This window comes from Manis pentadactyla, chromosome 7 (genome assembly GCF_030020395.1).
Source record: "Manis pentadactyla isolate mManPen7 chromosome 7, mManPen7.hap1, whole genome shotgun sequence".
NCBI classification, from domain to species: Eukaryota; Metazoa; Chordata; class Mammalia; order Pholidota; family Manidae; genus Manis; species Manis pentadactyla.
This window is the reverse complement of record NC_080025.1, coordinates 125,467,049-125,493,525: the sequence shown is the minus strand read 5'-3', so window position 1 is coordinate 125,493,525 and position 26,477 is coordinate 125,467,049. Positions and strand designations below refer to the sequence as shown.

Below are 26,477 nucleotides of genomic sequence, written 5' to 3'. Positions count from 1 at the left end.
CTACTGGGGCTTCCTTCACCTCTTAAAAAAACTACCTGCCCTTGAATCCTTGTCTCAGGTTGTGTTTCTGGAGGAACCCAAATTAAACTTGGCAGGGATGTATGTACACTGTACTCTATATACCCTCTCAGGAAATCCATTCCTGACTCCTGGAATGTAGATGTGAGCTGAGTAGGGGTGAGGGGCACATCATTATCATGAACTTCATTGGCTCTGTCATTCTCACATGTCTGTTCTTGCTTACAGTAGCCAGTGCTTTAATAAATTGAGCAAAACCCACATATACACTTACCATAACTTGCAGATGGTCTAGCAAGAAAAACATTTTCTTAGTTTCCAAAAGAAACCAATCCCGTTCCCACATTCCCCTGTCAGCTTTGCTCCATGTGGAAGCTTCATGCTGTCAGTATTCCTCCTGGGTGAGTAGCCTGCAAAGGTTCCGAGTCTTAATGATTACCCCGAAGCGGGAATTGTGGCATAAATCTCCATGCGTGGAATACATATCACAGCTTGAGTTAAATGGACCCCAAACATATGGCATTGTTTTTTGCATTTTCGAACACATGGGCAGTTTCTCACATTTTAAATCAACTGAAAATGAGAAGATAATAGGCAAATCTTCCTGGAGGATTAACCATCAGGAAATATATTTGTTTGCATAAATATTTGGAGTAGGATGGATGTGAGTTCTGACACTTCCCAAAGACACATTTCACATTGATACCAGGTGGATGACTCTGGAATCACCTGCAGTTTGGATTGCCTGGGCTTCAGACACTCCCCTGGGACACAGGCTGCAGCAGAGGGCAAGCAGAGCCATGGGGTTAGAGCTTGGTGAATGGGGGTTGGACAGCCTTGTGCCTTTTTCATGTGACTGGTATTGACAGGGACCAATGACTTGTGGAGACTATGTCTCTTCCTGCGCCTGAAGGTGCTATCAGTCTGGGTGGATTATAACCTGTGTCTGAGCTTGCTCAGGCCACCAGATAAAATCACTGGAAACATTCAAGAATATGTAGAATGGATCTATTCCCTATGGATCAGATTCTATGTTGGACTGGGATGATGGCTCCATTCTGAATTTCAAGAGTTAAAGATAATACAAAACCAAACATCAGGATTATACTCTCCCTAGGAGAAATCAATTCTGTACATCTTTCAGAAGGCTGCATCAAAAAAGGCAGTGAAGTTGCCTGTAGGACCCCAGGTCTCTGCAGGTAATGATCAATAGGGAAAGGAGAAAAGCAGGCTCATTAGGCGCTTCTCCCCTGAGCCGTTCAGTTAGCCTTGTCAGGCCTCCAGAGGCCCCAGCAGCTGTGCTGTCCCCGTTACTGAAATGGGCCCACCAGAGTGCCAGGGTGCCCCCTCCCTGCCCTCCCGGCTCACCCTGGGGCAACAATCCTACTGGACCTCTAGCAGACCCTGAAGACTATGGTATGGTCAGTAGCTCTGTGGACTCAGGGTATTTTCAGGCTTGCTCTGCCTGCCCCCTCCTTCATGTCTCTTTCCCCCCCAAATGTATTAATGCACACATAGTAAAGGGTTTAGAGAGGGACTTATTCAGAAACCTGCATTACCTATGCTGACTCTGCCGAGACAGCCATCACCCATCTGCAGTTTGGATGCAGTAGGCTGTCTGTTGTAGAAATTAGGCTGCTGAGCATACCTTCTCATTTCTGGGGGAGAAGGAGGGAGTTCTTTCAGTAGGTAGGAAAGTCCTCTAAACTTCATGTGCATGCATGGGACCAATGAGCCCACCCAGCTCCATCTCTATCAATTAGGGGTTCGCCTCTCTTTGCACCAGACAACTCTCCCTGCCCCAGGCTATGCTGTACATCCACAGTGAATTGAGGTTCCTATATAGAAACTTGGAAGGGGACCCAGGCTATTTTATCTCTCCAAATTCTCCTTCCTCCAGCCATAAAATTATCACTCTACAATCAAAGCGCCCCTCATATGGAGCTGGGAGAGGGAATGGAAGGGAATGGGAAGAGGAGGGAATAAAAGGGAAAGAGGTAGATTTTCTAAGTGACAACTGGTGGAAGTGGCTTTATGAAATGAGGATAGCTCTCTTCTCGATGGAACTTCAGGCACTAACACCAGCCTCAGGAAAACCCGGCCACCCCAGGGAGGAAGTGGGTACAGGCACAGTTGGAGGGCAGGCAGCTCTGATTTCTGGCTCTAGTACTTTTCAGCTGTGTCTCTAAGCCTCGGTTTCCTTCATCTATAGAGTGGACTTAATAACATGGATCAACTCATACAGTCGGTGTGTGATTTAGAAAAGCCCGAACAGGATAAACAATAGAAAGGATAATGCAAGGTACCCTGCCATGATGCTTACGAGTTCATGATGCTTAGGGAGTTGAAATTCATTGCACGGATGCCGGATGGGGAAGGGGGCCTGCTTCGCTTGGGGTCTGTCCTCCCTGCCTCCCAGTCCCCTGGCGTCGCGGGCGTCCCCCTGAGCTCCCTGGCTCACCGAGCCGCCTGGTCAGGAGGCCGGCCCGGGGCGTCGGCTGCAGTTGCGCGCGGCCGCCTCTAGATGGAACTTTCTCACCAACACACTGCCGGGCGGGCGGCAGCTCCCCGAGCGCCGGCGACGACGCGGCTCGGTCTCTCTGGGCTCGGCAGGTGCGGGGTGCCTGGGCGATAACTCAGGGGAGGGCCGCGGGACTGTGCACCTAGCATGCGGCCGCTTTCCACCGGCGGGAGGAGAGGGGAATCCCGAGGTTTCCTCTCAGAAACCGAGGAGGCGCGGCGCGCGCTGCCTGGACTTTCCTGCTCCGCAGCTGCGGCCGCTTGAGTCAGCTCAGTAAAATGACGGCCGCCGCGCGCGTCCGCGCCCCCTTCGGCGCGGTGCTCGCAGGGGACGGTCTTACGTCCATGCTCGAGCTCCTGGGGCTCGAAGGCGTCCCCCGGGACCCTCTGGGACGGGGTGGGGGAGACCCTCGCCTGAGGTGCGGGGCAGGACAAATGGCCGAGGTAAACTTTGCAGGCGAACCGCGCGGCCGGCGCGCTTTGAGCATCCCCGCAAGGGGGGCGTGTGGCGGGACGCTTGCCCCCGACCACGTGTTCTTCACTGCGACCCTTCAGGAGCTGGGCTCCGGAGGGGTCCCCGGCCCGCCGCCCTGCAGACGTGCTCCGTGGCCGTCGTGCGGCGCCTTCGCGCGCGGCTCCCGGGCTCGTCAGGCGGCCGGAGGCGCTCAGCTCCTTCCCTGCCACGTTCCTCGTCCTGCCGGCCCGCGCCTCCTTCCCTCGCCGCCACTCAGCCCCTCACCCCTAGGCTTTGGATCCTCCTTTTACGGGGGGCGGGGCGGGGCGCGCGGGGGTGATTTTTAAAATCGGAACTATCGACATTTCTGGTCCCGGCATCGCCGCGGGCTGAGGGGATGTAGCGCGCAGCGGGATCCGCCGACCGAGTGTCCCCCTCCCGCCCGCGCCGGGGTGGCTCAGCGACACCGAAACCCGGGGACTCCCGCCCCTGGGGTGCCTCCTCCCGCTCCCCGAGGTGACCGGCGGGCGCCGAGCGATCGGCGATCCCGGCCGCGAGCCCGGCCGCGGCTCCCCGCGCCGCGCGGGTTGAATGGCCGCGGGCGGAGGATCGGGGGGCGCGGGGAGCAGACCAATCGCGGCCGCCGGTGGGAGTATTTGTTATTCACATGGAAGACACTTGGCGCCGGCCGGGCCCGCTCAGCCCGCTTAGCCCCGAGACCAGCCACAAGTGCGGCCGCGGTGCTCGCCACGCGTGGCGGCGGCGGCGCTGACATGGAGCTGCGGGCCCCCCGCGGGCTTCCTCGCCGCGCCCTCTGCGGGGAGCAGGGTAAGACTCGCCGCGCGGCCGGAGGAGGAAAGGAGCAGAGCAAGTGCCCAGCCACAGGAAGAAAAGCCCCCTGCCCCAAGCTCCCCTCGCAGGCTGTGCTTGCGGAAAAAGGCGAATTTTCCCTATTTTATTCCCCCTCCGTTTTCTTCTCAAAAACCGCTCAGTAGAGAGTCAGGCGCACCGTTCCTTCTCATATCACTTTGGTGATTTGCTTTCCTGGGAACGAGTAAACGGCCTTGCACACCCGTAGTGAACTGGCAGGCGGAGGTGACGGGAATGGGGGCCGAGGGAGAGTGGGCACCAGGGGGCGAGGGGCTGGCCGGGCAGTGGAGCTTGATTGGGTATCTGTTGATTTTACGTTGCAAAGGACAAGGCAGCCACCCCTCTAGTCTTCCCATGATTACACTCCAGAGAAGAGGTTTGGAAAAGACGCTAAGCCTGCAACTCCAAGGCTTGGCGATGTGATCCCCCAAAAGTTTAGTCGGTGAATGGGAGACTGAGGGTGACTGGAAGAGGGCAGGCGCGCCCTGGGTGCTCGGATGGGGCGTGCGGCGGCAGTATTTTAAAGCACTCCTCGGATTGCCAGCCTGGGTGACCTCCTGGACCTGTCCTGGAGGAAGCCGGACTTGCCCCGCCGAGATGACGAGGTACCTCCGTTCTGCGAATCTAACGGGAGGGATTTCCGAAGTTAGAGGCTTCTGGGATGAGTTGGGGTAACCCCCGCCTTCCTGAACGTGGGGCTGCATGAATGTATAACGAGGATACAGGCGAACGGGGGCCTCGGGAGGAGCAGGGCGTTTTAGGGGTTCTCTCTGAGCCCCCAGATCCGCACAGCGCATATCTGTTTTGAGTTTGCGTCTCCGAGTTAGCTCAGCGAGGTTGGGATTTCCGCGCCCCCCTTTTGTGGCTTTGGGGAAAGCACTGGAGTTCCGTGTCCTCTTTGGGGCGGGGGACGGGAGGGAGGATTGGTCTCGCGGATCTTGAGTTTTAAAAGCAAAGGCAAATGCGTCCGACAGCTCCTCCGAGGCACCTGCGGCCAGCATGGCCACAGAGTCGGGCGGACCCGCGCGGGGCGTGGGAGCTCGCTGCTGCCAGGTGCGGCGGGGGCGGAGGCGCCCAAGGCCTCGCCGCACCCGGGGACCCCGTAGGCACGGGACAGGCAAGAGGAACCAGGTACTGGTCCTGAGGCCCTGGGCTCTACCCGGAGCCAGGGTTCAGTGGCCAAAGGAACTGAGAAGAAAAGAAAGATGCGGCGGGGAGAGGGGAGCGGGGGCGGGGTGACTGGCTGCGGGCTGAGATGGAGGTAGAGCCACGGAGGTGAAGAACCTTCTGAGCCACCCAAAGAGTGAGCCCATCTGCTCTGCCAAGCAGCTCGGAGATCCCTAGAGGTCCGTACAGTTGGTGAAAATATAACAGAGTCATGAAAAAACCAGGAACAAAAGCAAAAACCCAAACCTTCTGTCTGACACGCTCCCTTGGTGCAAGTGAAATGCAGAGGGGCGTGCAAGTCACCCAACTGCGCAAGACCGCACCCCCACGCTTCCCTGAAGAATTGTTTCCTCAAATTGCAGAGCCCGGGGTCAGAGGGTGTCTGCCCACCCCGGATGGCGGGAGTGAAAACAGACCCCCCGGCAGTTGGAGAAGCTCAAACCCTTCAGTCCCTGAAGCGAGCCCGCCCCGGGAGGGAATGCCCTATTTGCCATCTGGGGTGAGCCTTTCCCAAAGACCCGATGAGGCGGGAATCTTGCGAACACCGAAGAATACGCTGTTGCCTTCTTGCCACTACCGCGTTTGAATACAAATCCTGCCAACTGACAGAACTAGAAAACAGGGTTGGTTGTGAAGATATTGACAAGAAAAATCATAAACGGGAGAAACACATTCTGATGATAGCTTGTATTTTGCTTGAAAGAAAAAAAGAAAAAGAGCCACCAGCAGGTAGATCTTGGATAACAGCTTATTGCACTTGACTGTAATTTCCATTTTCCCTTATGAAATTGTTTGTCAATAATTGCAAGTGGCTACAGAAACCACTTTAGTTTACCTTGGTCACTTGCTTGTGAATAATGTCTTGAAAGATCCCGGTAGGAGACAGAATCAGCTGTGTGCAATTCATTGCCTGGTTCTTGAAAATATGTGGTTTGATAATGTTGAAAAGAAAAGCTTTATCCATCAGAAAATGAAGTAACCATTTTTAAGTGCAATTTTCCCATTTTAGAGTCAACTGCAGGTTGCATCATACCTGAGATAAAGACAGCATTCTTACTTTTAAATCAGGGATGCTGTGAGAAATAGCTGAGGGGAGGGAGGCTCTCTCGGAGAGGATTTAACCTGAATAAAGAAAGAGATCCCAAGAACACAGCTCTGTACTGTTACTTAGGATCGATTTGTTCTCTGGTTTGCACCAGCTAGTGCTCCCTTTGCAAATCTGCCATGCTCCCTTTGCAAATTATGACTACTTGAATAATTCTGAAAACATCTAAATCCAAAAGGAATAGATAAAAAGAAGAGTTGAGCTCCAATAAGAGCAGGAGAAAGTTAGAGGTCTGGAGAGATGTGCTCTTTTCAAAGTTAGCTGGGCAGATTGGAGCTGCTGTGGGGCTTGTTTAATTGGCCTTTACATAGCAAACAACTAGCTGCCATTCACGTTGGCATCACTGTGTGCCAGTCTCTGAGTAAGAGTGTTCATTGTCTTCAGGCATGAAACACAGAATATTGTGCACATATGCTCATGGTAGCAATGATGTTTTTCTTTTCAGGTTTCTTTCCCATTATCTTCCTCCTATAGTTAGAATGCCCAACATAAAGAGGACTTTGCTTTAGTGTGGGGAGTAGAGTTACTCTCCCTGTGTCTTAAAAAAATAAGATACTGTATGGTCTTCTCTCTTAACTAGCCCTGCAGCAAAGACTTGGTCCTATCTGCATGCCTGTTAAATAGGTTGGGTTTCCAAGGTTCAGGAAACTTGCTGTTTCCTTGACAGAACCTTACTGAACATCACCAGCCTCACACGTATGGTTTGCTTGGGAGGGATGGTCACTCCATGTTTTTCCAGGAGAGGATGTGAATAGAGAGCCAGCTGCCTTATATTGTTTCCATCTCAAGAGCAGGTTTTCCGTCTGCTAAGAATTTAATTTGATTTTTCTTTCTCTCCTCTTCTGTCAGAGAGGTGTTTTCTTTTTCTTTTTGTCTCCTCGGTGCTTTGACAAACTGTGATGAACTTACTCACTGACTAAGGACCTTGAGTGTGATGCAGCCTTACCCAGGCCCTGCTTTGTGAGTGGCAGGCGGTGCTGTTGGTGTGATTTGAGGGCCATTGTTGAGAGGCTCCTGACTCATGACAACTCTGGGCTTTGATTTGTTAAACATTGCCAGTCTTAGCCACTATTAGAGACATTTGTTTGGAAAAGAAATTATGGGTCTCCTGGAAAATGTCTTATAAATGCATTCCGGTTGGCAGATGACAGTAATGCCTCTTCCCGTTTTGATACCTGTTAATGAATCTACTCACTGCCTGAGGAAAGCCAAGGTGATGAGAAATGGGGTCTTGAGGTTGTGACCCATAGCACTGCGGAGGGAGGAGCTCCAGGTCTGGGGAAGAAGGGAACAGATGAGCAGAAGTGTGAAGATGTAGGAGAGGCTCACTATGAGTATGTGGAGATTATTAAGCATATATATTTCCAATTTAATAATTTTCCAGGCAAGGTTGTGCCTAAAGATAGAAATCTGCTGGCTGTTTATTGGCTAACATTTCCAGTGGTAATGACCCTTAGTGGTAGAAGGGCTGCCTTCTATCCTGCATATACATTTTAGGAAGGTTTCCTATTATTTTCTTTTTACTGTAGAAGAATATCTTGTCATCACTTCCTCCAGAATAGCCCTTTGCATGCTCCAAGTGTTTGTGACCTTCAGCTCTCTGTCAGATATTGCACTACCATTTTTTCCCTCTTGGGTCTTCCTTTCCAGTTTTCCTTTGATTTCTTTGATTCCTTGAATATATGACTTGTCAAGACTTGACCAGCCCAAAGTGTGATGGGAAAGTGAGGTCTTTTAATCACAATTTACCAGTAAATTATTTGAAATAGGACTGATTGCTAAACCAATAGTTTCCCTATACATTCTTATAGCACTTTGCAGTTTATAAAGTACTTTTACATATAACATATCACTTGATTTCCCATCCCTGAGAAGTGACCAGAAAGCATTCATCAGTTTAGAAACAGGAAATTGATCCCAGGTTAAGTGACTTGCCCAATGCCATCTAGTGACTGGGGGTGGAAGTGAGATTAGAATCAGGGAGTTCTTGGACCCTAGGATGCCACACTCACAGTCCACATTATCAAATCAGGGTTAGCTCAATATCTATCATGGCCTCCTACACCCAGCAGGTGTGAGTAAGGCAAGGAGGGTAGCAGGAGTCTGCATTTGAATTTAGGCCCAAAGTTTTAGTCACATTCATATAATCTCTATGCTTTTAGGTTCCCCATATCCCAAGTGGAGGCTACGAAATCACCTAGGTATATTTTGGGAGGAAATGAGATAATGTGTGTGAGGCTTCAGGCTTACCTTGGACACTCAGTAAATGTTGTTTTGCCCCCTTCTTGTCTTACATGACACATACTATAAAAGTGGCTTCTCATTACTTTAAATGTGGTCTTTTTATGCAATAGCTGTGTTATTGGAAAAAAACCTATACAAATTGAATTCTACTAAGTCAGGTTGTATTTTAAATGCAAGGGAGATTTAGCTATTTAAAGGAAACCTGTGGTGAATTCTTTTGAAATGCAAATAATCACCTTCTTATTTATCTGTTTAGTAAATTGAGCTTTTCATGTATCAGATTTCCTTAATATGAAGCTTGCTTGTACAGAAGAGTTTTCACAACCTTCTCTCACTGATGGGAAAAAGTCACTCAGCTTGCAAACAAAATAGGTTATTGTGTTCAGTTGGCAAAAGCTTGCTCTGGCATTTGAGCATAATCTCATATTCTCCTATTATAAAAATAATAGAATCTCAGAATGGGAAGCTGGAAGACACCTTAGAGAGCATGTGGTCCATCTCACTCGTTTCACAGATGAGGAAATGGAAGCACACAGAGGTGAAGTGACATGTTCAGTGTCACCAGCCACTGACTAACATAGGGATCCAATTCCACGCCTCTGTTGCCAGAGGAGGGCTCTGTCTGACCCATCCTCACACTGTCCCCAGGAAGATTCCAGGGCCTTGAATACATGTCACTGCATAGGAGATGACAGATGGATGTGATGCATTTTCTAAAACCGAAAGAGCTGCAAGTGTGGGCAGTTTCAAGTGAAGCTACAGGATTTACAATTTTGAATTGATGACAATATTCAGCTTCACCTTTGTTAAAAGAGGTGAATGGAATCCAGCATATGCATGCTGTTTGGCCTTTGTATGAGAAAAAAATTACCATTCTTGGCTAATGATATTCCTCCGGATTTTACCATATCATGTCTTAAGAGCACTTACCAAGTGCTGGAGGGAGACATGACGACAGACCCTAATAGATCTTATGTGGTTGGTGGGTTTGTTTTCATTGGTATCAGGCGGTCCAGGAAACCTGATTTGAAGCAGAGGTGTTTGGGCAAATCGTATTTGATATTCTCAATTCTGAGGGATTTAGAATGTACTCTGCCCTGGAAGTGCCCCCAGATTGTCCCTTCTTAATTAGCACACAAGTTTTCTTAAGCAGCTAATCATTGAAGATACATGCATTTCTGAAAGTTTCCAGTGGAGAAAGGGCATTCAGCCATTCTCTGCAGCATCGGGGGCTTTCTCAAAGGACAGGACCCACCTTGGAGCCTGAGGAGTTTGACTGTGGTGCCATTTAACTAGCCCAGGGCTTTGAGCCATGTTTAACCTCGCTGAGCCTTCTTTCCTCATTTTTATAAGAACTAATGATTGGCATATGAAAATTCAATGAGATAATCTGTTAGGCACCTGACACTTTGATCCAGAAAAAGTATGTAGAAAGTAAAAAGTAGAATTCAGGACTCTGGCCCTTGGGGAGCTGTCCTTACTACTGGCCTGTCAAGAAACAGCTAGAGCACTGTAAAGGAGTCATAGACTCAAGTTCCAGATGGCAGGCCTGTTCCACAGCCGACCCAGGCCAGCAAGAGACTGTTGATTTAAGTGCTAATGATGTATGATGTACCCTGTACTTAGGATCAGCTGGGAGTGATCCCAGGAAGCAGGAAGGGCTTAGAGGTTTGATGGTTAAGTCTCCGGGAAGGTTGGGGAGTCCCTCAGAAAGAGTACAAGGCACCTGCTCCCCTCAGAGGTTGATTTCATGAGTGCAGACCTCAAACCTCCTTGAGGAGGTCTATCAGCACAGGTGAGGTTTGCATCAAATTCCAGAGGAAGGTCAGTTTGAGAATATTACTTATTTTAAATCAAGCTCAGGACACGAGGTATTGTTTTTTGGCTCGACAGCACAAAAAGGTAATTATTTCTTTAAAACTCTTGACTCCAATTAGGATGAGTTTAGATTAAAGTTTATAAGAATTGCATAAGAGCAAAATTAGGTAATAACATTATACAATGAAACAATATACATAGTTTTCCACAAACTTTCAAATATATTTTTCCTGGGTATTTAAAAGGGAAACTAAACCTTCTACTTGCTGTCAAGAGATTGTGATTTTTATGACAACGTATCAGATTTTGAAACAACTGCCACATTTCAATATTTTATGAGGAGCTCTGATTTTAATTTTAAAGTGACAAAATTCAGCAAAAACTTCAACTGGGCAAATATGAAAAAGTTGCTCTGCTTTAGTGGAAATTGAGTTACAGACCAATAAGCAATCATTGCTCCTGTTTACTGAGCACTTACTCTGTGACAGATGCTATGCTTTTTGTGTGTGCTGTGTGGCAGGTCTGTCACCCCTTCACAGACAAGAAAACCCAGTTTTAGAGAGATTCCATGCCATTAAGTCTATGTTGCAGGCAAGGAAACTTAAGCAAAAATTCAAGTGAGCTGTCCCATAAATAATAACCAAACTGAAACCTCTTGTTTTACACTTACATGGATTCTTCCACTAAACAAAACTAACTCCTGCCTCACTGCTTTCATATCCTCAAACTTTCCTTAATTTAAAGCTCTAAACAGACCTATGAAATGCTGAAGAGACCAAAAATTATTGCAAACATGAAGACTTTTAAAAGCAGCTCAGTTTTATTATTTTCAGGACTGTACAGGAAGTGGAACTAGGTTAATGCCACAGGAGTAGGTAAGGATGATTTGTAAATAACACGTGGACTGTTTTTATGTCTGTCTATAATTGAAAACTATTTATTCTCTTAAGTGTGTTAAGTACTTGGGAGGTGACTTGGTGTAATGAAGAAAGACTGGTCTTTGGAGAACAATACTTCCCTTCCTTTTCTCCTGAAACTTTTCTCCTTTATGTAGCCATTTGTTCTGTGCTCTGTCAGCACGGATATGTTAAGGGTCAGCCCAGCTGTGTGGATGTGGTCTCAAGCTCTGAATTAGTGGTCAGAGTTAATAAGGTTCTACTGCCTTATAACCGGTCTTCCTTGTGAAACTGTAAAACACAATCCTACTTCTCTTAATGGGTAGTCAGTGTAATTTATGGTCTATCACTTAAATGGTTTCATCCAGAAAGTCAACTTGACTTTCTAAGTGTTTCCTTTTAACAGAACGCCCAAGGTCAGGTCGTTGCCAAATCACGGATTTTTGGAGGAAGAAGCAGCTGCTAGGAGAATTGAGTATTATGAGGGAATATCAGTGAAGAGGTGAGAAAAATCACAAAAGGATTAAGTATTTTGGGACAGAATGGAAGAAATCGGGGGCTTAGCATGTTCCAGGAGGCAAGGAATGCTTGTCGTAGGCAGAACAGAGCTGTCTCAGCAGAGTGGGTCAATGGGTGTATTTCTGAGTGTATTTGAGGTGCGTACTCCAGAATCCAGGGCAGTGGGCTATGACGAGCCCCCTTTTCTAATACGAGAGTGAAGAAAGTGCAGCTTTCTCTGAAGGCTTTTGGACATATGTTCAGTAGTCCTCTAGGGAGGCACCATTCTTTCCTTTGGGACAGGCAGGATGGAATGAAAATTTTATGAACTGGAAATTAAACAAGTAAATGGTAAGTACAACCAGATGTTGGTCGGCTAGGGTAAAGGAGAATTGTCCAAATTTAAGAATTCAAGCACACATACAACACACACACACACACACACACACACACACACATATATCTAGGTTAGAAATGAATGCTAGATTAACCATCCTGCCAAAATAAGTCAGTGCTGTTTATTCTCTTAATTATATGTGCATGTTAAATATCAGATTCCCTTATGTTAAGTCAGTTCTTGTTTTCAGTTAAAACTCCTCAAAGTCCTTTGAAAGAGTCTCATGGAATTCTTTAATTAAAGAGTGAAGGTCCAAGAATAAACTTCTATAGATTTGCTTGTAGACATTTTCACTGTAGGGTTATTTCTAGTCCTGATGAAATAACTGTTTTCCTCACTGAGTCAGACAAAATTAAGCTCTGATTTGATCTTCTGCTCTGATTTGCTCCCAGCGATTCTAGGATCAAGGAGTGTTGACTTGAGAACTATAAGCATACCCATTGCTTCCACCCTGACAAATTACTAGGAAACTGACAAGGGTAATAATAGGAATGTCTTCACACATAACCCTCCCTATGTGTTTAATTTTCAAGTCTTTGTTTTGTAATCAGAGAACAATAAGATAATTTATATGAAACATCTGACAGTCTTTGTTAAATCTTCTCACAAGCTGTAAAATTTGCACATTTTGGGCTCCTTGGGTAGATTTCTTTCCTTTTTTTGTGATTAAATAATCACTTTTCCCACTGGGAAATCAGAGGCACTGGAAAATGTCATTAACAGATGACTGGCTTGTTGAATACATCATGGAGAATAAACTTTCATTATGATTTTGTGGACAAAATTTAAATGCTAAATTCAGAGAGCCATAAAAAGTAAAAACAGATTTGAAAAGAAATAATGCCATCAATCACAGGATTTTTCCTCTCACAGAAACTGAATTTATTGAAATAAAATGGTAAATAAAAATACTTTCTGGCTTGGGAGAACCAACCTAGTTTCTGATACTTTTCTGTTTCCCCTGCTCCAAAGTCATTAATCTCTCTGTTTAGATGCTGTGCAACCAGGTGTTCAGACTCATGGGGTAGGGGGAAAAATTAGTTTCTTACTGAATATGGAAAATTAAGCAACAAAAAATGTTGGTGTAGACAGTACTTAAAAATATGAAAAATGTAGACCTATTAAACTGAACCCTCTTTTTCCTCCCTCCATCCCCCAGGAATAATTCTGCTACAGGGCTGACTTCAAGGACGTGAATTGTTGACCTCATCACTCCATCAGAACCTCAGCTGTTATTTTAATTATTGCACCATTCCAGGCAAGTTGACTTTATTGGAAATAAAATTGAACCTTAGGGGTCTGATGGAAATTCACTGTGACATTCAAATAAAAAAAACTCGCTGAAACCCACAGAGCCTTTTTCCCATGGGCCCTGATGGTAGCCTCCAGAAGGTACAGGCTCTGGTGGTCCCTCTTCTTCTGTGGCAAAAATAAACTTTGGGTCTTGGATTGTAACACCACCTGTGGAGAAAATGGTATGTGAGGGAAAACGATCAGCCTCTTGCCCTTGTTTCTTCCTCCTGACCGCCAAGTTCTACTGGATCCTCACGATGATGCAAAGAACTCACAGCCAGGAGTATGCCCATTCCATACGAGTGGATGGGGACATCATTCTGGGGGGGCTCTTCCCAGTCCATGCAAAGGGAGAGAGAGGGGTGCCTTGTGGGGAGCTGAAGAAGGAGAAGGGGATCCACAGATTGGAGGCCATGCTTTATGCAATCGACCAGATTAATAAAGACCCTGATCTCCTCTCCAATATCACTCTGGGTGTCCGGATCCTTGACACGTGCTCAAGGGACACCTATGCTTTGGAGCAGTCACTAACGTTCGTGCAGGCCTTGATAGAGAAAGACGCTTCTGATGTGAAGTGTGCGAATGGAGATCCACCTATTTTCACCAAGCCCGACAAGATTTCTGGTGTCATAGGTGCTGCAGCCAGCTCCGTGTCCATCATGGTTGCTAACATTTTAAGACTTTTTAAGGTAGGTAAAGGCATGGTCTTTCTGACCATTGTGAAAAGGCAATAAATTGTTCTGACTCCAGCTGCAGGTTTAAGGAGAAGGTGAAGATGGTGAAGATGCTTATAGGCCCTCTCAGGGTCACTAGGTTCTTCGAATAGAGGATTCTATGTCTGGGTTTCTACGTGTGTTGATTTAGTTCCATTTTTTACAGTTAATTGGGTTAATTGTGACTTGTTTTTTTTTTTTTTTTTCTGAACGAACAGAAAGGTGATGATTTCTGTGATACATTAAGTCCTCAACATCTTGGGATATTCTCTTTATTGAGGCTCATTTTAAATCAGGGCAAGTAGTTTTAGAGTATAATGAACCCTTAGCACATTTATCATATAAAACATTTCTATGGTGTTTGAGGTATAAGATAATATTACTTGGTGAAGCTTCTTTAAAGTGAGATGCTCCATTATGACAAAAGTTCCTATGTGAAGAAACAGTATTTATTACTAATTTGTAGATGGGAATGACACTCTGGGATATAAAATGCCCATAAAATTGTCTGGTTTGTTATGTTATAGCTACAGTAGAACAGAACCTCATTAATTCAGACTGCCCTGATGCAGATTTGAATAATTATATATAATTCTTATTGAGTTTAAAGATTAAGTTTAGCAGGATAATTCAAGACGTTAGGTTTTGATCTATTACCTATAGATTGTATTTACATATTGAATAAAATTGGAAAAATAAAATAATACATGAAACAGTATTTTGAAAAGTGTAGAGTCCCATAAAAACAAAGTTATTGTTAACTCACTGTCCTTAACACTCTCCTTTTGTTTAATATCCATTATGTAGTCTTTTGTAGCAGACAATTTTTTAACTGAAAATACTTTTTGCTCTTATTTCTTACTCTGGGACATGACTTTTCCAACTTTTTCTGAATTAATGAGGTTTTGTCTTGTAAGAAACTGTTCCTATGCATATAGATATAAAAATATTAAAAGAATATGGAGAAGTTGGACAGGTGATAGATATAGTGACAAAAATTAACAAATTGATGGAAAACTTCACAGAAAAGATGAATCAAATCAAAGGCTTTCTGGTTTGGAAGATGTTTATGGGGACCATTCATATGCTGGAACATTCTCTGTAATCCTCCCCCCCCCCACAAGTGGCTGTTCAGCTTCTCTATGAATTCCCTTAGTTTAGGGCTGAGAATGCTAAGGGGCACTTAATGACTGTTTTCAGTTTGGTAAAATTTTCTCAGATGAGGATGCTGCTGAGCAGAAACTCTCTGTGTCTTAGGAGTATTGAGGAGGGACAAACAGGCTTCAGGGAATGCCCAAGACATTTGGAAGGACATTAGGAAGATTCTCTTGGTAATAAGGACACAAAATTAAAATAGGCAGCCACAGGTGCTCTCATTCTCCACTCTGGGAACCTTCAAGGCAATCTAAACTCATTTCTCTTGGGCCAGTTGACTCCTTGCTTGGAGGCAAGATGCAGAACCAGGATTTTCCAGGTTCCTCCACACCTCCCACATCCTGGGATCTAGGATTTCTCCCAGGGGTCTCCATTCTGAGCCACATGGCATTTTCTGCTCTGGGGTCATGTCCAACTCCAGCCGCTTTCCTAATTCTTTTTCTCCTTTGTGACTTGATCTCTCTCTCCTTGCCTGTTCTAAAGCATCTCTTTTCTTTTCTTAACTTAGTGACTGTGGCTCAACAGCACCCATTTTTAGAGAAGAGGGGGACCTTTATGAGGATCTTTGCCCTCCCTTTACTGGCCTCCCCTTATATGCAAATTCTTGTTCCCATTCATCCTGTCCTAATTCCTGTGGATCCTGTCTCCTTCCTGTAGTCTGGTGCCCAGACAAATGTAGGCAGGGATTGGAGTAGGGTGGAGGTGATAATTGCTTATTTGAGGTTTTTAAAGCTTGTTTAAAGGGTTTATTATGTGGAAGCAAATGTATTTATTAACCAGCTACCAGGGTTTGAAAAATTTGTGTCCTTCAAAAGTATGTGAAAGGATATAGGTGCTCAGCCCATCTTCCTGCTGAACCTGTAACCACATGAATGTAAATTTGATAATTACAACATATCATTGTTGCGTTGCTTTAATTTACTTTGATGACTTATATGAGACCTTCAGCCAGCACTCCACATTGATTTTAATTATGATATGATGATCACTCTTGGGATAGAAAATGTTTCACTTTATGTGTGAATAAATTCTGTTCAAACACATATGTTAGTACTCACATGAAATAGAATAGTTAGCAAAGGAATGATTAATGAATTAATGCACTAGGGATGACTTACAATTCCATTTTGAAAAAAAAATAACTTGATTAAATTGAGTTCTATGACTTGAATAAAGGTGAACATAGGACATTTTTATGGAGCTTGGGCTCCCCTAGAACTGTGTAAGACCCACAGACTCTAAAAAGATGCATGAATATCAATATATTGCTACTTATTCCTGGATTAGTGGGGTTAAAGAAGGTAGAACATCTTAGTTTGAAAATACACAATTACAGTTGACATAAGGGATGTAAACATATTTTAATTAATAACTTACTGATTGTCTTGGGATTTTTAGAGTATAGCTGTGACCTGTTTAAAATTTTACAGAAAACATTTGTGCTAAAATTGGAAATAATCTCCATATGTCTCAGTTCTTGTTTTTTGGACAACCCTGGAAAAGCCTTGTCTTCACCTGCAGTATCTGCCTGGGCTAAGTGGTGAAGGACTCAAGTCCTCCAGGCATCCCCATCTTCCTTCTTCTGCAGCCTTGTCCCTCTTAGGGCATCTTCTCCTGTCTTCTGCATTCCTCTAGGTTCTAATTGGAGCCTCGTTTCAGGAAAGGAGCTGTGTGTTATCAGTCATCTGCATATAGTATGTCTGTGTTTAAGTCAGAGGAGGATTCTCTTTCTGCAGGATCACTAATTGTGGAACGAGATGATTTGTCTTTGTGAAGGGGATTCAGGCATCGGTGGGGGAGGTTTAACCCACCTGCCAAGAGACTACACTTTGTTGGTGGCCATCTCCTCTGTCCTGGAGTACAGCTCATCTCTAGAGGGAAGGGGTGTCAATCCTATCTTTGTTTGTTTTCCTATCAAGCCCAGAGACAAATGAAAAAATTAACCCCTTTAACTTCAGAGGAAAGTTGGACAGGGAGCTGGAGCCAGAAACCTGCAGAGTGGGGTTGGGAGGATAGAAACTGCCCTGTGGCCTTGGGCCTTAGGACACTGAATGCTCTACTACACCACTGACTCTACCCCATAAGGTGGGGTTCATATTGTTCTCCTCATGCCCCAAGGGTGTGTGTTGGCTTACCAAAACTACCTCAGGGGCTTTACAAATGACAGGACTCAGTATGTGAATGTATGCCTCTCCACCCCCTCCATGGGAGGCATTTTTACTGTTTGAAGTGTCTCACACTTCTTAGAGTTTTGGGAGCAAAAAACCAGTCTGAGAGATCTGAACTTTTTAGAAGCACTACAGTGCCTTAAAATACACACGTCATATATACATTAACATGGGGCAGAGTAGTTACCTAGGTGACTGTTTAATCCCTATAGCAATCTAATGGTTTTAAATAGTAGTATCAGTTAGGATAATGTGACATGTAACAGCAGAACAGCAAACCTGGAATTGCTCCGTCGTACATAAAGGTGAAAATACCACTTCAGTGGCTCTTGTATTACAGAGACCAATGGAAAGAGGGGCCTGGCTCTCAGAGATCCTCTAGTTTGAAAAGAATTAAAAAAGAATGAGGGTGCTTTTTGGAATTGTTGACTGGGAAGCCCATAATTTAAATTTGTTTTATAAAGCAATTTCAAGGAATTTGCATATGCTGAATAAAGAGCTCAGATTTTTTTACTTTTCCAGAACATTTCCACCCCTTTCCTTTAAATTAGAGCAAATCTGTTCCTCAAAACACTAATCCTATGTCTTACTTTGAGCAAAGATTGAACATTTTAAGTTAAAAATAGCACATCAATGCTTAGAGGTAATTACTCAGTGCTTAATGTCCACACAGATGCATTGGGGTAATAAAAGGACAGCATCAGATAAACTTTCTCTCTCTTCTGTTTTTCTAGTTAACCTATAGAGTTAATTTTCTACTTTTGCAGGTTAGGGCTTAGATAGTCTGTAGTGTATATTTCCCAAAGTAATCAAATGAGATTTTAAAAAATAGAAATCCACTTGTGGGTAGGCTAGATAATTTCTTCCCATGTCTTGGTTATAAATGGCTAAAACTGACCTTCATGTTAAAGTAAATGAAGTATGGCAAAGTATCCTATTACCCTGGAAGTCTTTGCCTACCTTGCTGTGGTTGTGAAGATATATTTTCTTCCAAGAGACTATTAATCATAGCAACCACTTCCATAAAGCCGAGTATTTTGCAAGTTACTTATTGTATACAATGGGCTTTATTAACTGTAAACTCTGAAAAGGTGAATCTGCCATATCCAGGCTCATCTAGTTAGATGAACAGATATATGAGCCTGATCAATAAACTCTGTAAGAGGTAACATTTCATGTTAAATCTTATTTGGTGGCAACTAGATAATGGAAAATCAAAAAAGATAAACTCCTTTAGTCAATCTTTTGCTACAGTAGCAAGCTCTAATTTAACTTTGCAAAGAGCCTGCTCTCCTCAGATGAGAGATGATGGGTACTCTCATTTATAGTGGCCCTAAGTGGGGATATTGGGAGAAATGGGCACTGTCCCTGGTCACTGGCACTTAAACTCACAGCCATGCACACACACACACACACACACACACACACACACGTGTGTGTGTATGTATATATGACCCCAGGATGAATGCCCATCTCTTCTTTGGTAGTCTTTTCTCATTTCTCTGGAAACTTGATTAAGTTTCTTTAACAAAGCTCCATGAGGGCAGGATGATATCCACGATGTACATGAGGGCATGTATATTTTGTTTATTGCTGTATTTCCAGCATACAGCATTGACCTGTCTGGGAACCAGTAAATGTTTGCTGAATGAATGAATGAACTGTATCTCTCTAACTCTTCCATTTTTAAACCCCTCCCTCACCCCAGTCCCAAGTATTGGAAATAATAGGTGTTGGGTAGATAGGACAGAAATGGAATTTTGTTTATTTTACTTTTCTTTTTTTTTTTAATACTCTGAGAAAAAGGAACAGAAGGTGGGAGAAGGGAAGACATGGTATATTTTAGCAATTACCATTTTCACATCCTCATTTTCCTACAAATTCACATTTTCTCTAAACAGAGTTTTAAAATTTAAATAAGTAAAAAACACGAGCACCTTATCATTTTGAAAAGCTTAAGCAATGAGTAAGTAAATGGTGTAAAATAGAAGGAGATCATATCCAAGGATTTTTTTTCATGTAATGAGATATTTGGGAGAGATTTCTGTGTTATTCAATATAACTCTGCCTCAGTGATCCTCAACTGTGGCTGCATGTTAGCATCACCTGGATAGGTTTCAAAAAAAATATGGATATGGATGCTGAAACCCTGTCCAAGACAAACAAAATTGGAGGAGAGCCCTGGCATTGTTATATTTTAAATGATTCTGATATTTGTGCAGGATTAAGAATTAGAAAGATTATTTTCTTTAACAGCTGCTTGGTTTTTGATTATATAAATAACAATGATCTATTTAATAAATCCTTTACTGGTACTTCCATTTGATTTCTTAAGATCATTTATCATTTGAACAAAAGTTAAAGCAATGCTAGAGGCTTACCCAAGCACTATTACCTCTAGAATGAATTCTGGCATCACAGAGCCTCTTCCTGGACTAACTAAGGGGCTGAATAAATGAACTACCATAAACACCTTGCCGCAAGGCAGACTCACAGGACACAGGCACACATCACAGGCTGTGGCTTTTCATGACATGAAGTATCTTAGAAGCAGTGTAGTGGTCATATACTCAGACCAGTACAGGAACATCATGTCTCTTGTTGAGTGGAGGAGATTTTAAACTTGGTGAGTTTAAAGTCTTTCTCACTTACATTTGTTCCTAGCCTTGAATGGTCTGAAATCCTACAGTGAATACTGAAGATATCTTAAGAGTTTTTATAGTGATTAGTACCTATCTTTTGGGTGTTTTAAATAATGAGGCTAGTTTGAAAGTAACGAGTCTTTCTAAGAGAATGGCTTGTGACTGGATGCTATAAATTTTTTGTTTCAGTTATTTGAAAAACTTTTTAGAGCAAGTTGGGGTAGAAGTAAGTAAATAAATAAATAAATTTGCATAAAGAAAGTCCTGTGCTCTTCTCTGTGCTCATTCACCCCAAAGATCACAATGGTTAGTTTAAAAAAAAGTTTATAGACTTAATTTTTTTAGCAAGTTTTAGGTTTATAGAAAAATTGAAGATTGCTGTGGTTTTATTTAGTTTCAGGACAGGTGTTTTCCAAGACTCTTCTGAAGATAGCTTTTTGTCATCAGAAGTTGTACCTTCCTAGGGCACACAATCTGAAAGCTGTTCCCTGCCCATTAGTACTCAAACTTCAGCTTGTGTCAGAATCAACCAGAGGATTTGTTAAAACAGAGACTGCTGAGCCCACCTTCAGAGTTTCTGAGTTAGTTGATCCAGGTTAGTGTTTGAGACTTTGCATTTCAGTTCCCAGATGATGCTGATGCTGGTCTCTCAGACCACACTTTGAGAACCACTGTTCCATATAAACGGCTTGCTGGCTGACTTAGCAAGTCAAAGTACACTAAACCAAAGTGAGATTGAACCCTGTTGTGTCTGGCAGCAGCCTTTTGTCTTTTGACTCATGCCTGGTTGGACTTCTGCTCATATTGGTCATAATCAGAGCAGCTGCTGTATGGATCTATTTTTAATTGTGTGCCCTTTTGGAAGTTGTATTCCTTACTAAATAATGCATAGCTTAGGAGTAATGATCAGTGTGATGGTCACATGAACATGATTCCTAAAGCAGGGTCACTCAGATTACCGCTTTTACTCATTTTTGCTATCTGTGACAGTAGAGCAGACTGATTTAAGAAACTTTAACTGTATGATACACATTAACTGGGAATTGAGAATAGTAAAAGACAAAAAAGGCTATGATTTGTCTCAGCTACCAGCAATTTGTCTTCAGAAACCATGACAGCCACCTCCTGATTTTGATTATGCAATAAGATCGCAAATAACATTGCACAGCAGTCTTCATCAGTAGAGGGTCACAAGAGGCTCTTCTTTCCTCACACTGGAGAAAAGGTCTTTTTGCCCATTTAATAATAGAACATAATTCTCTAGCAAAAGACAGAGACAGCTCTTTTAGCTATAATTGGGGGCTTTCCCTGTCTTTAAGCACTCTTAATAACATAAAAATACACATGTAATCTTTATTTCAAATATATAATGATCACCAGGCTGGTGGGTGGGAACAGGTCCAAGTGGAGCATCTTTCCAAAGCCACCATTATCTGTTTCTAGAATAAGGCCTATCTCTGCTGCTTTATTCCATTAAGGCCCAGCAAGCTAATGGGCATGTATGCTCAATGTTGGCCATTAGTGTCCTTCCAAGACTCACCCAGGCCCCCTCAGCACTTGGGGAGGTTGGGGTGCTTGGTTAGGCCCAGCTGTAGAAAAGTCATGGGTCTGCCTCTGTGTCCCCCTGGTGCCACACTGGGCTTCTTCGGGGTGTTAGGATGGCGATGTAGTCTTGCTCCAGCATCTCACTCTTGCTTCCTTTCATATGGATTGAGAGTGAACTTCAGCTTTGATTGGTGTTTGTATTTTAAAGCTAAGGATTTACCTTGTGATAATTCTGCATATTAGAGTTCCCAAGTGACTTATCATTTCAGCTCTGAGAATGTTTGCATTTATATTGTTTATAGAACAAATGGCATATCCTACTTATGCAAATCTGTTGTATAGATATTTGTGGTCTCTAGATATTTATCATCAGGTATTGTTTGTTCAAATTATAGATTATTGTAATGTACTTATCTAGTGGTGCTGATACTCTTGAGTAAAGCAGATTAATATAAATTATATGAAATAGGTCAGACTCTATAGTCAGACTGCCTGGTTTTGAATTCTGATGTAATACTTATTAGCTATATTGCCTTAAGCAAGGTAGTTTACTTTCTAAATCTTAGCTTTTTTATGCATAAAGAGTAGATAATAATAGTACCTCCTTCATAAGATTTTAAATGAAGATAAATAAGATAAAGCATGTAGAGTTCTAAGCAAGATCCCAGTCACGTAGTTAGCACATAAATGTTACAATGATGATAATGAGGAGAAAGAAATTGATGCTCACTATCGGTAGTATATTCATTGTAAGTTATATCTCTCCTCCAACTTCTCAACCATTTATACTGACTTGCCTTGTTTTGTGAACAATGGCTTTGTGAACTACATTAAAGGTGTAGTCATTAACCAAGAAAAAACACAGTTGATATGTCCAAATAGGCTCTGGCATGAGACAAAGCTTTCTAGTTTGCTTGAAGGCTACGCATGAGACTGGGACTTCACCAACCCCATTCTCTATCTAACTGAACTGAGAAAATAATGTACTGCTATCTTTCCAAACACATGTGTTAGGTGGTAAAAGTCAGTTTTATTTAATGAACAGAAAATGAAGGTTAAGATGGGATGAACCTCGGATTAGCTGAGCTAAATTTAAATATTATTCCAGCACCCAAGCCACTAGGATTCAATGTTGAGAAAAAAACAAAAATGAATTCTGGCTTCTTTTGATTTTTTCCCAGTACTCCCAGTTTGATGATATAAGAGGTAGAGTTGTGGTTGAGGATGAATAACCCACTAACCCCAGGCCTGGATGGCAGACTTTAAGTCTGCCTTTTGGTTGGAATTTCCTTTCATTACTGTCTTTGGCACAATGACCCAATGTAGCCCCAAATACAGGCCCACTTAGGACAAAGAGCACTACCTTTTTATCGAGGGAATAACTTTTCTTTCTCCTAGGAAGGGACCACATAACACCTATCTATCATCTTCTGATACAAATGTCAAAAATGTAAGCACTAGAAGAATTCAGAGGTACTTTCTCTAAAAGTCACATTCAGTTTTGGGCAACCAGAAAAAGAGTAGAACTAAAATATATCAAATTTTGACTCACTTTTTGACCTATCTTGCTCTACTTTAAAAGGTGAATAGTTCAGTCAAACACATATCAATTATGCCCTGGTAAGTTTTCTTCTTAATCAAACATGGATAATTTACTTAAATGTAAAAGGACTTCACAGGGAATAAGAATGATATCTTTGTAGTACAGAATTCTGTGGTTTAGTTAGGAATGAGAATCCTATCAGGGTATTGTGATATAGTGCTGAATAATTCTTGGTATTGTTCTTTAAACTAAAAAAATGCTAAATCCTCTTTTTTTCCACCAAGGGAAGCAGAATAGGGTGAAGAAATGCCAGAATATTACCCATTTATTCTCCCTCTTTAACTTAAAGGTGAAACAAGTAATAGTAAATCAATTCCCCAGGAGGTATTTATTCATCATCTAGTAAGTATATACATGTGTTTGAAACTCTGGGTGATAACTGTGAAAGAAATAGAAGATTCTAAGCTTTCACAATTTTTAGAATCTACATGAGGAGAAACCACAACCACTAAAACAAATAAAATAACAATGAACAATATAAAACAATGGGATAAGGGCTATAGTGTGATCCTGGGGTTTAGAAGAAAGGCTGACTTCACCAGAGGAAGCTGTAGCCGTCAGTCTGCCTCACTAGGGAATGTGGGCTTGGGCTGGGCCTGGAGGGGTGGGTGGAGTATCAGATGCAGAGGCCAGGAGATGGGGAGGGCTGTTCCAGGTGTGGGGAATGCCCTGAACCTTTGACCCGATGCCTGGTCAGCTGTGTGAAGATGAAAGTAAGAGAAAATCTTGTTCCTCCCTCATAGTATCTCTCTGCTCTGCCAAAACTTCAAAGAATCACTTTAATAGTCTCCTAGGAGGATTCAAAATTAGAAAGATTGGAGGGTGTGTTCCCAGCAACCACTGAACACAAAATTTGGGGCCTCAGTTAAAATCCAAGCAAGCATGTATAGAGCATGCAGAGGGCAGAATGTTAAGCCCTCTCAGACAGGGGTAGGAATAAAGGAATAAAGAAGGAGCTAGGGGACTCAGGAGAAACTGTACCCCCATTTTCATTCTTTGCATTTTGGAAACCCATGTAACTTAAGATCAAAAAATTTTTTTTTCATTTGCCATATGCATATATTGACTGTACTATTCTCATTAAGCATAGATACACAATTAATTGCTGAGAGAGTAATTAAATACATTATCAGTGCATTGATTTTATTTGCTTCATTCTGATAAGGAAAGCTGCTATCCTTGAGTGGCTCACAGTTTTTTCTGTCTTCTTGACCCTTGAGTAAACTGGGAGATTATCTGTACTTTCGCTGTTTCACAAAGTGGTCATAGATCTCAGTAAGGCAAAAATTTTGAGAATTTACAATATTTTAAGTGTAAAGTGTTTTGAGTGATTTGGAAATAGGTTCTGTATTGAAAATTGCATAAATGATTATTTTTCCTAATGCTGTGGTACTTTAACTTGCAATTCCTCCTGTAACTCCACCGATTTAAATGAGAGCTCAGTGGGAAGTGTGCTGTTGTCTTTGAAACCACTGGGGTGGAATTTTAAATCCTTGGATTTCCCCTCCCACCCCTCAACCCCTGCCTGATGAAAGAAGATACTGGAAATTTCATTTTTTAGTTTGGATTACTTTATTTCATTTATATTCATGCAACCAAAGTATCTAGTGAGTTTTGTGTGTGTATGAATTAATATTTACAGGTAACACCTTGTTGAAAATGAAATAGATTAAGTGGAGAATATTTTTCCCACAGCTTCATTCTCTAAAGAAAATAAATAACACAGCACCACTCCTTAACTGAAGAGCACATCTGTCACCTCTGTGCTGATCTGAGCCCACACTGTCCTGGGAGTAGTGTGGGGCCAAGGGTGTACATGGGAAGCAGAATGGGTTTAAGCATATCTTGGGAGAATTAGGATTTTAAACTTCAGTCTTATATTTATCCTTAAGTATTTTTTTGAATTACAAGGAAGCTAAAATGTAAACCTGTATTTTTGGACTGTAATTGCAGTTAAATTAGGCATTGTATGTGAATAAAAAAAGTTTCATATTCAATCAGTGATCTAAAATATTATAGTGGTCCAGGATTAATGAATAAATATTACTTTAACACCTTATTTAAAATTTTCATGTTTTTGAATAAATAGCATTATTATTTCATTCTGGTAAAGTGACAGAAGTTTAGGCAGAAATAAAATAAATGTAGAGCCTATAAATAATGCTGATCACTTCTGTATGATGAGAATCACCCTTAAAGAATCTATACCCAGCTAGGAAATGGTTCTTAGGAAGAAGAATGCAGTTTTGCATTGTACTTTGTTTATATAACTCAGTAGCAGAGTTCCACTGTTTTCAAATATCATACTCACTATTGGACATTTAAAAAATGTTTTGGGAAGGTTGACACAAAATATTTTTTTAAAGTTGTTTTTTCTAATTCCCCCAGTAGCTGGCAAATGGAACCTCAGAGATGGAAGGGGTTTTTGAGATCTTCTCTTATAGCCTTTTATCCAAAGCAGAATTTAACCTCTCAAGATGCTTGATTCATAGTGATTCAATGTTGCCTTTTGTTGCTCTTACTGGTGCTAAACATATATCTCCACCTAACTGCCCTCTAGATTACAATGCTCTTGATGGCAATAAGCACGCATTATTCCTGTTTATATCCCTGAGAGTCCCTGGAGTGGTCCTTAGCACATAGTAGGTACCAGATGAATGTACCTGAACTGACTGACTTAAACACCGTTAGTAATCTCATAAACGGACCCTCTCTATTTTGTAATGGCATCCATTATTTTTCTTTATTCTTATTAAAATATTTCTTTTGAACAGTTTTAGGAATGGCTTCAATTCCAGAAAGGATGGGGAAGCCCACCCAGTCAGGTGGACCATGTGAATCAATTCTGGTGCTCAAGAGGGGAGCAGATGTCATGGTCAATCACTTCTACCCATGGGCCCTGCTCCTGTTATCTGATGCATCTCTTTTTCATGAGATAGTCCTTCAGGTGTTTGAAGATTCCTGTTGCTACCAAGCCTTCAGTTCTCCATGCTAAAAGTTCCTATTGCTTTACCTGCTTTTAATTGTAATAGCACAAGAGCTAATGTTTATTGAGAGTTTCCTATGTGCCAGGCATTGTGCTAAATACTTAGCATGCTAGATTTGTTTTATCCTTACCACAATTCCATCAGAGAGGTATGGTTTGCAGATGAGGATATGAGGCTTATCTAAGGTTCCTTAGATAACTTATTTAGAAAGTAAGTGGCCAAGCCATATTCAAACCTTGGTCTGACAGAAGCAAAAGTTCATGCTTTCAGTTACTGCTTTAAATAGCTTTTCATACAGTATGATTTCAAATCCTTTCTGTTATGGTTTCCTTCCCCTGAATATACTCCTGCTGTTAATTTAACCCTATTGTAAGTTAAATCCAT

At 42.6% G+C, this 26,477-nt stretch overlaps 1 protein-coding gene across 2 annotated transcripts in view; it reads left to right on the top strand.

Moving 5' to 3' along the window:
- Positions 1 to 3,445: 3,445 nt before the first annotated feature.
- GRM8 (glutamate metabotropic receptor 8) overlaps positions 3,446 to 26,477 on the top strand; it is a 759,463-nt gene continuing 736,431 nt past the window's right edge. The window contains exons 1-2 of one of the 2 annotated variants that reach the window (XM_036909118.2): positions 3,446 to 3,820; positions 13,147 to 13,969. In XM_036909118.2, coding sequence (XP_036765013.2) covers positions 13,460 to 13,969 — 510 coding nt within the window. In that variant the 5' untranslated portion in view covers positions 3,446 to 3,820; positions 13,147 to 13,459. The remainder of the gene's footprint in view (positions 3,821 to 13,146; positions 13,970 to 26,477) is intronic. The other variant, XM_036909115.2, reaches the window with a different exon arrangement.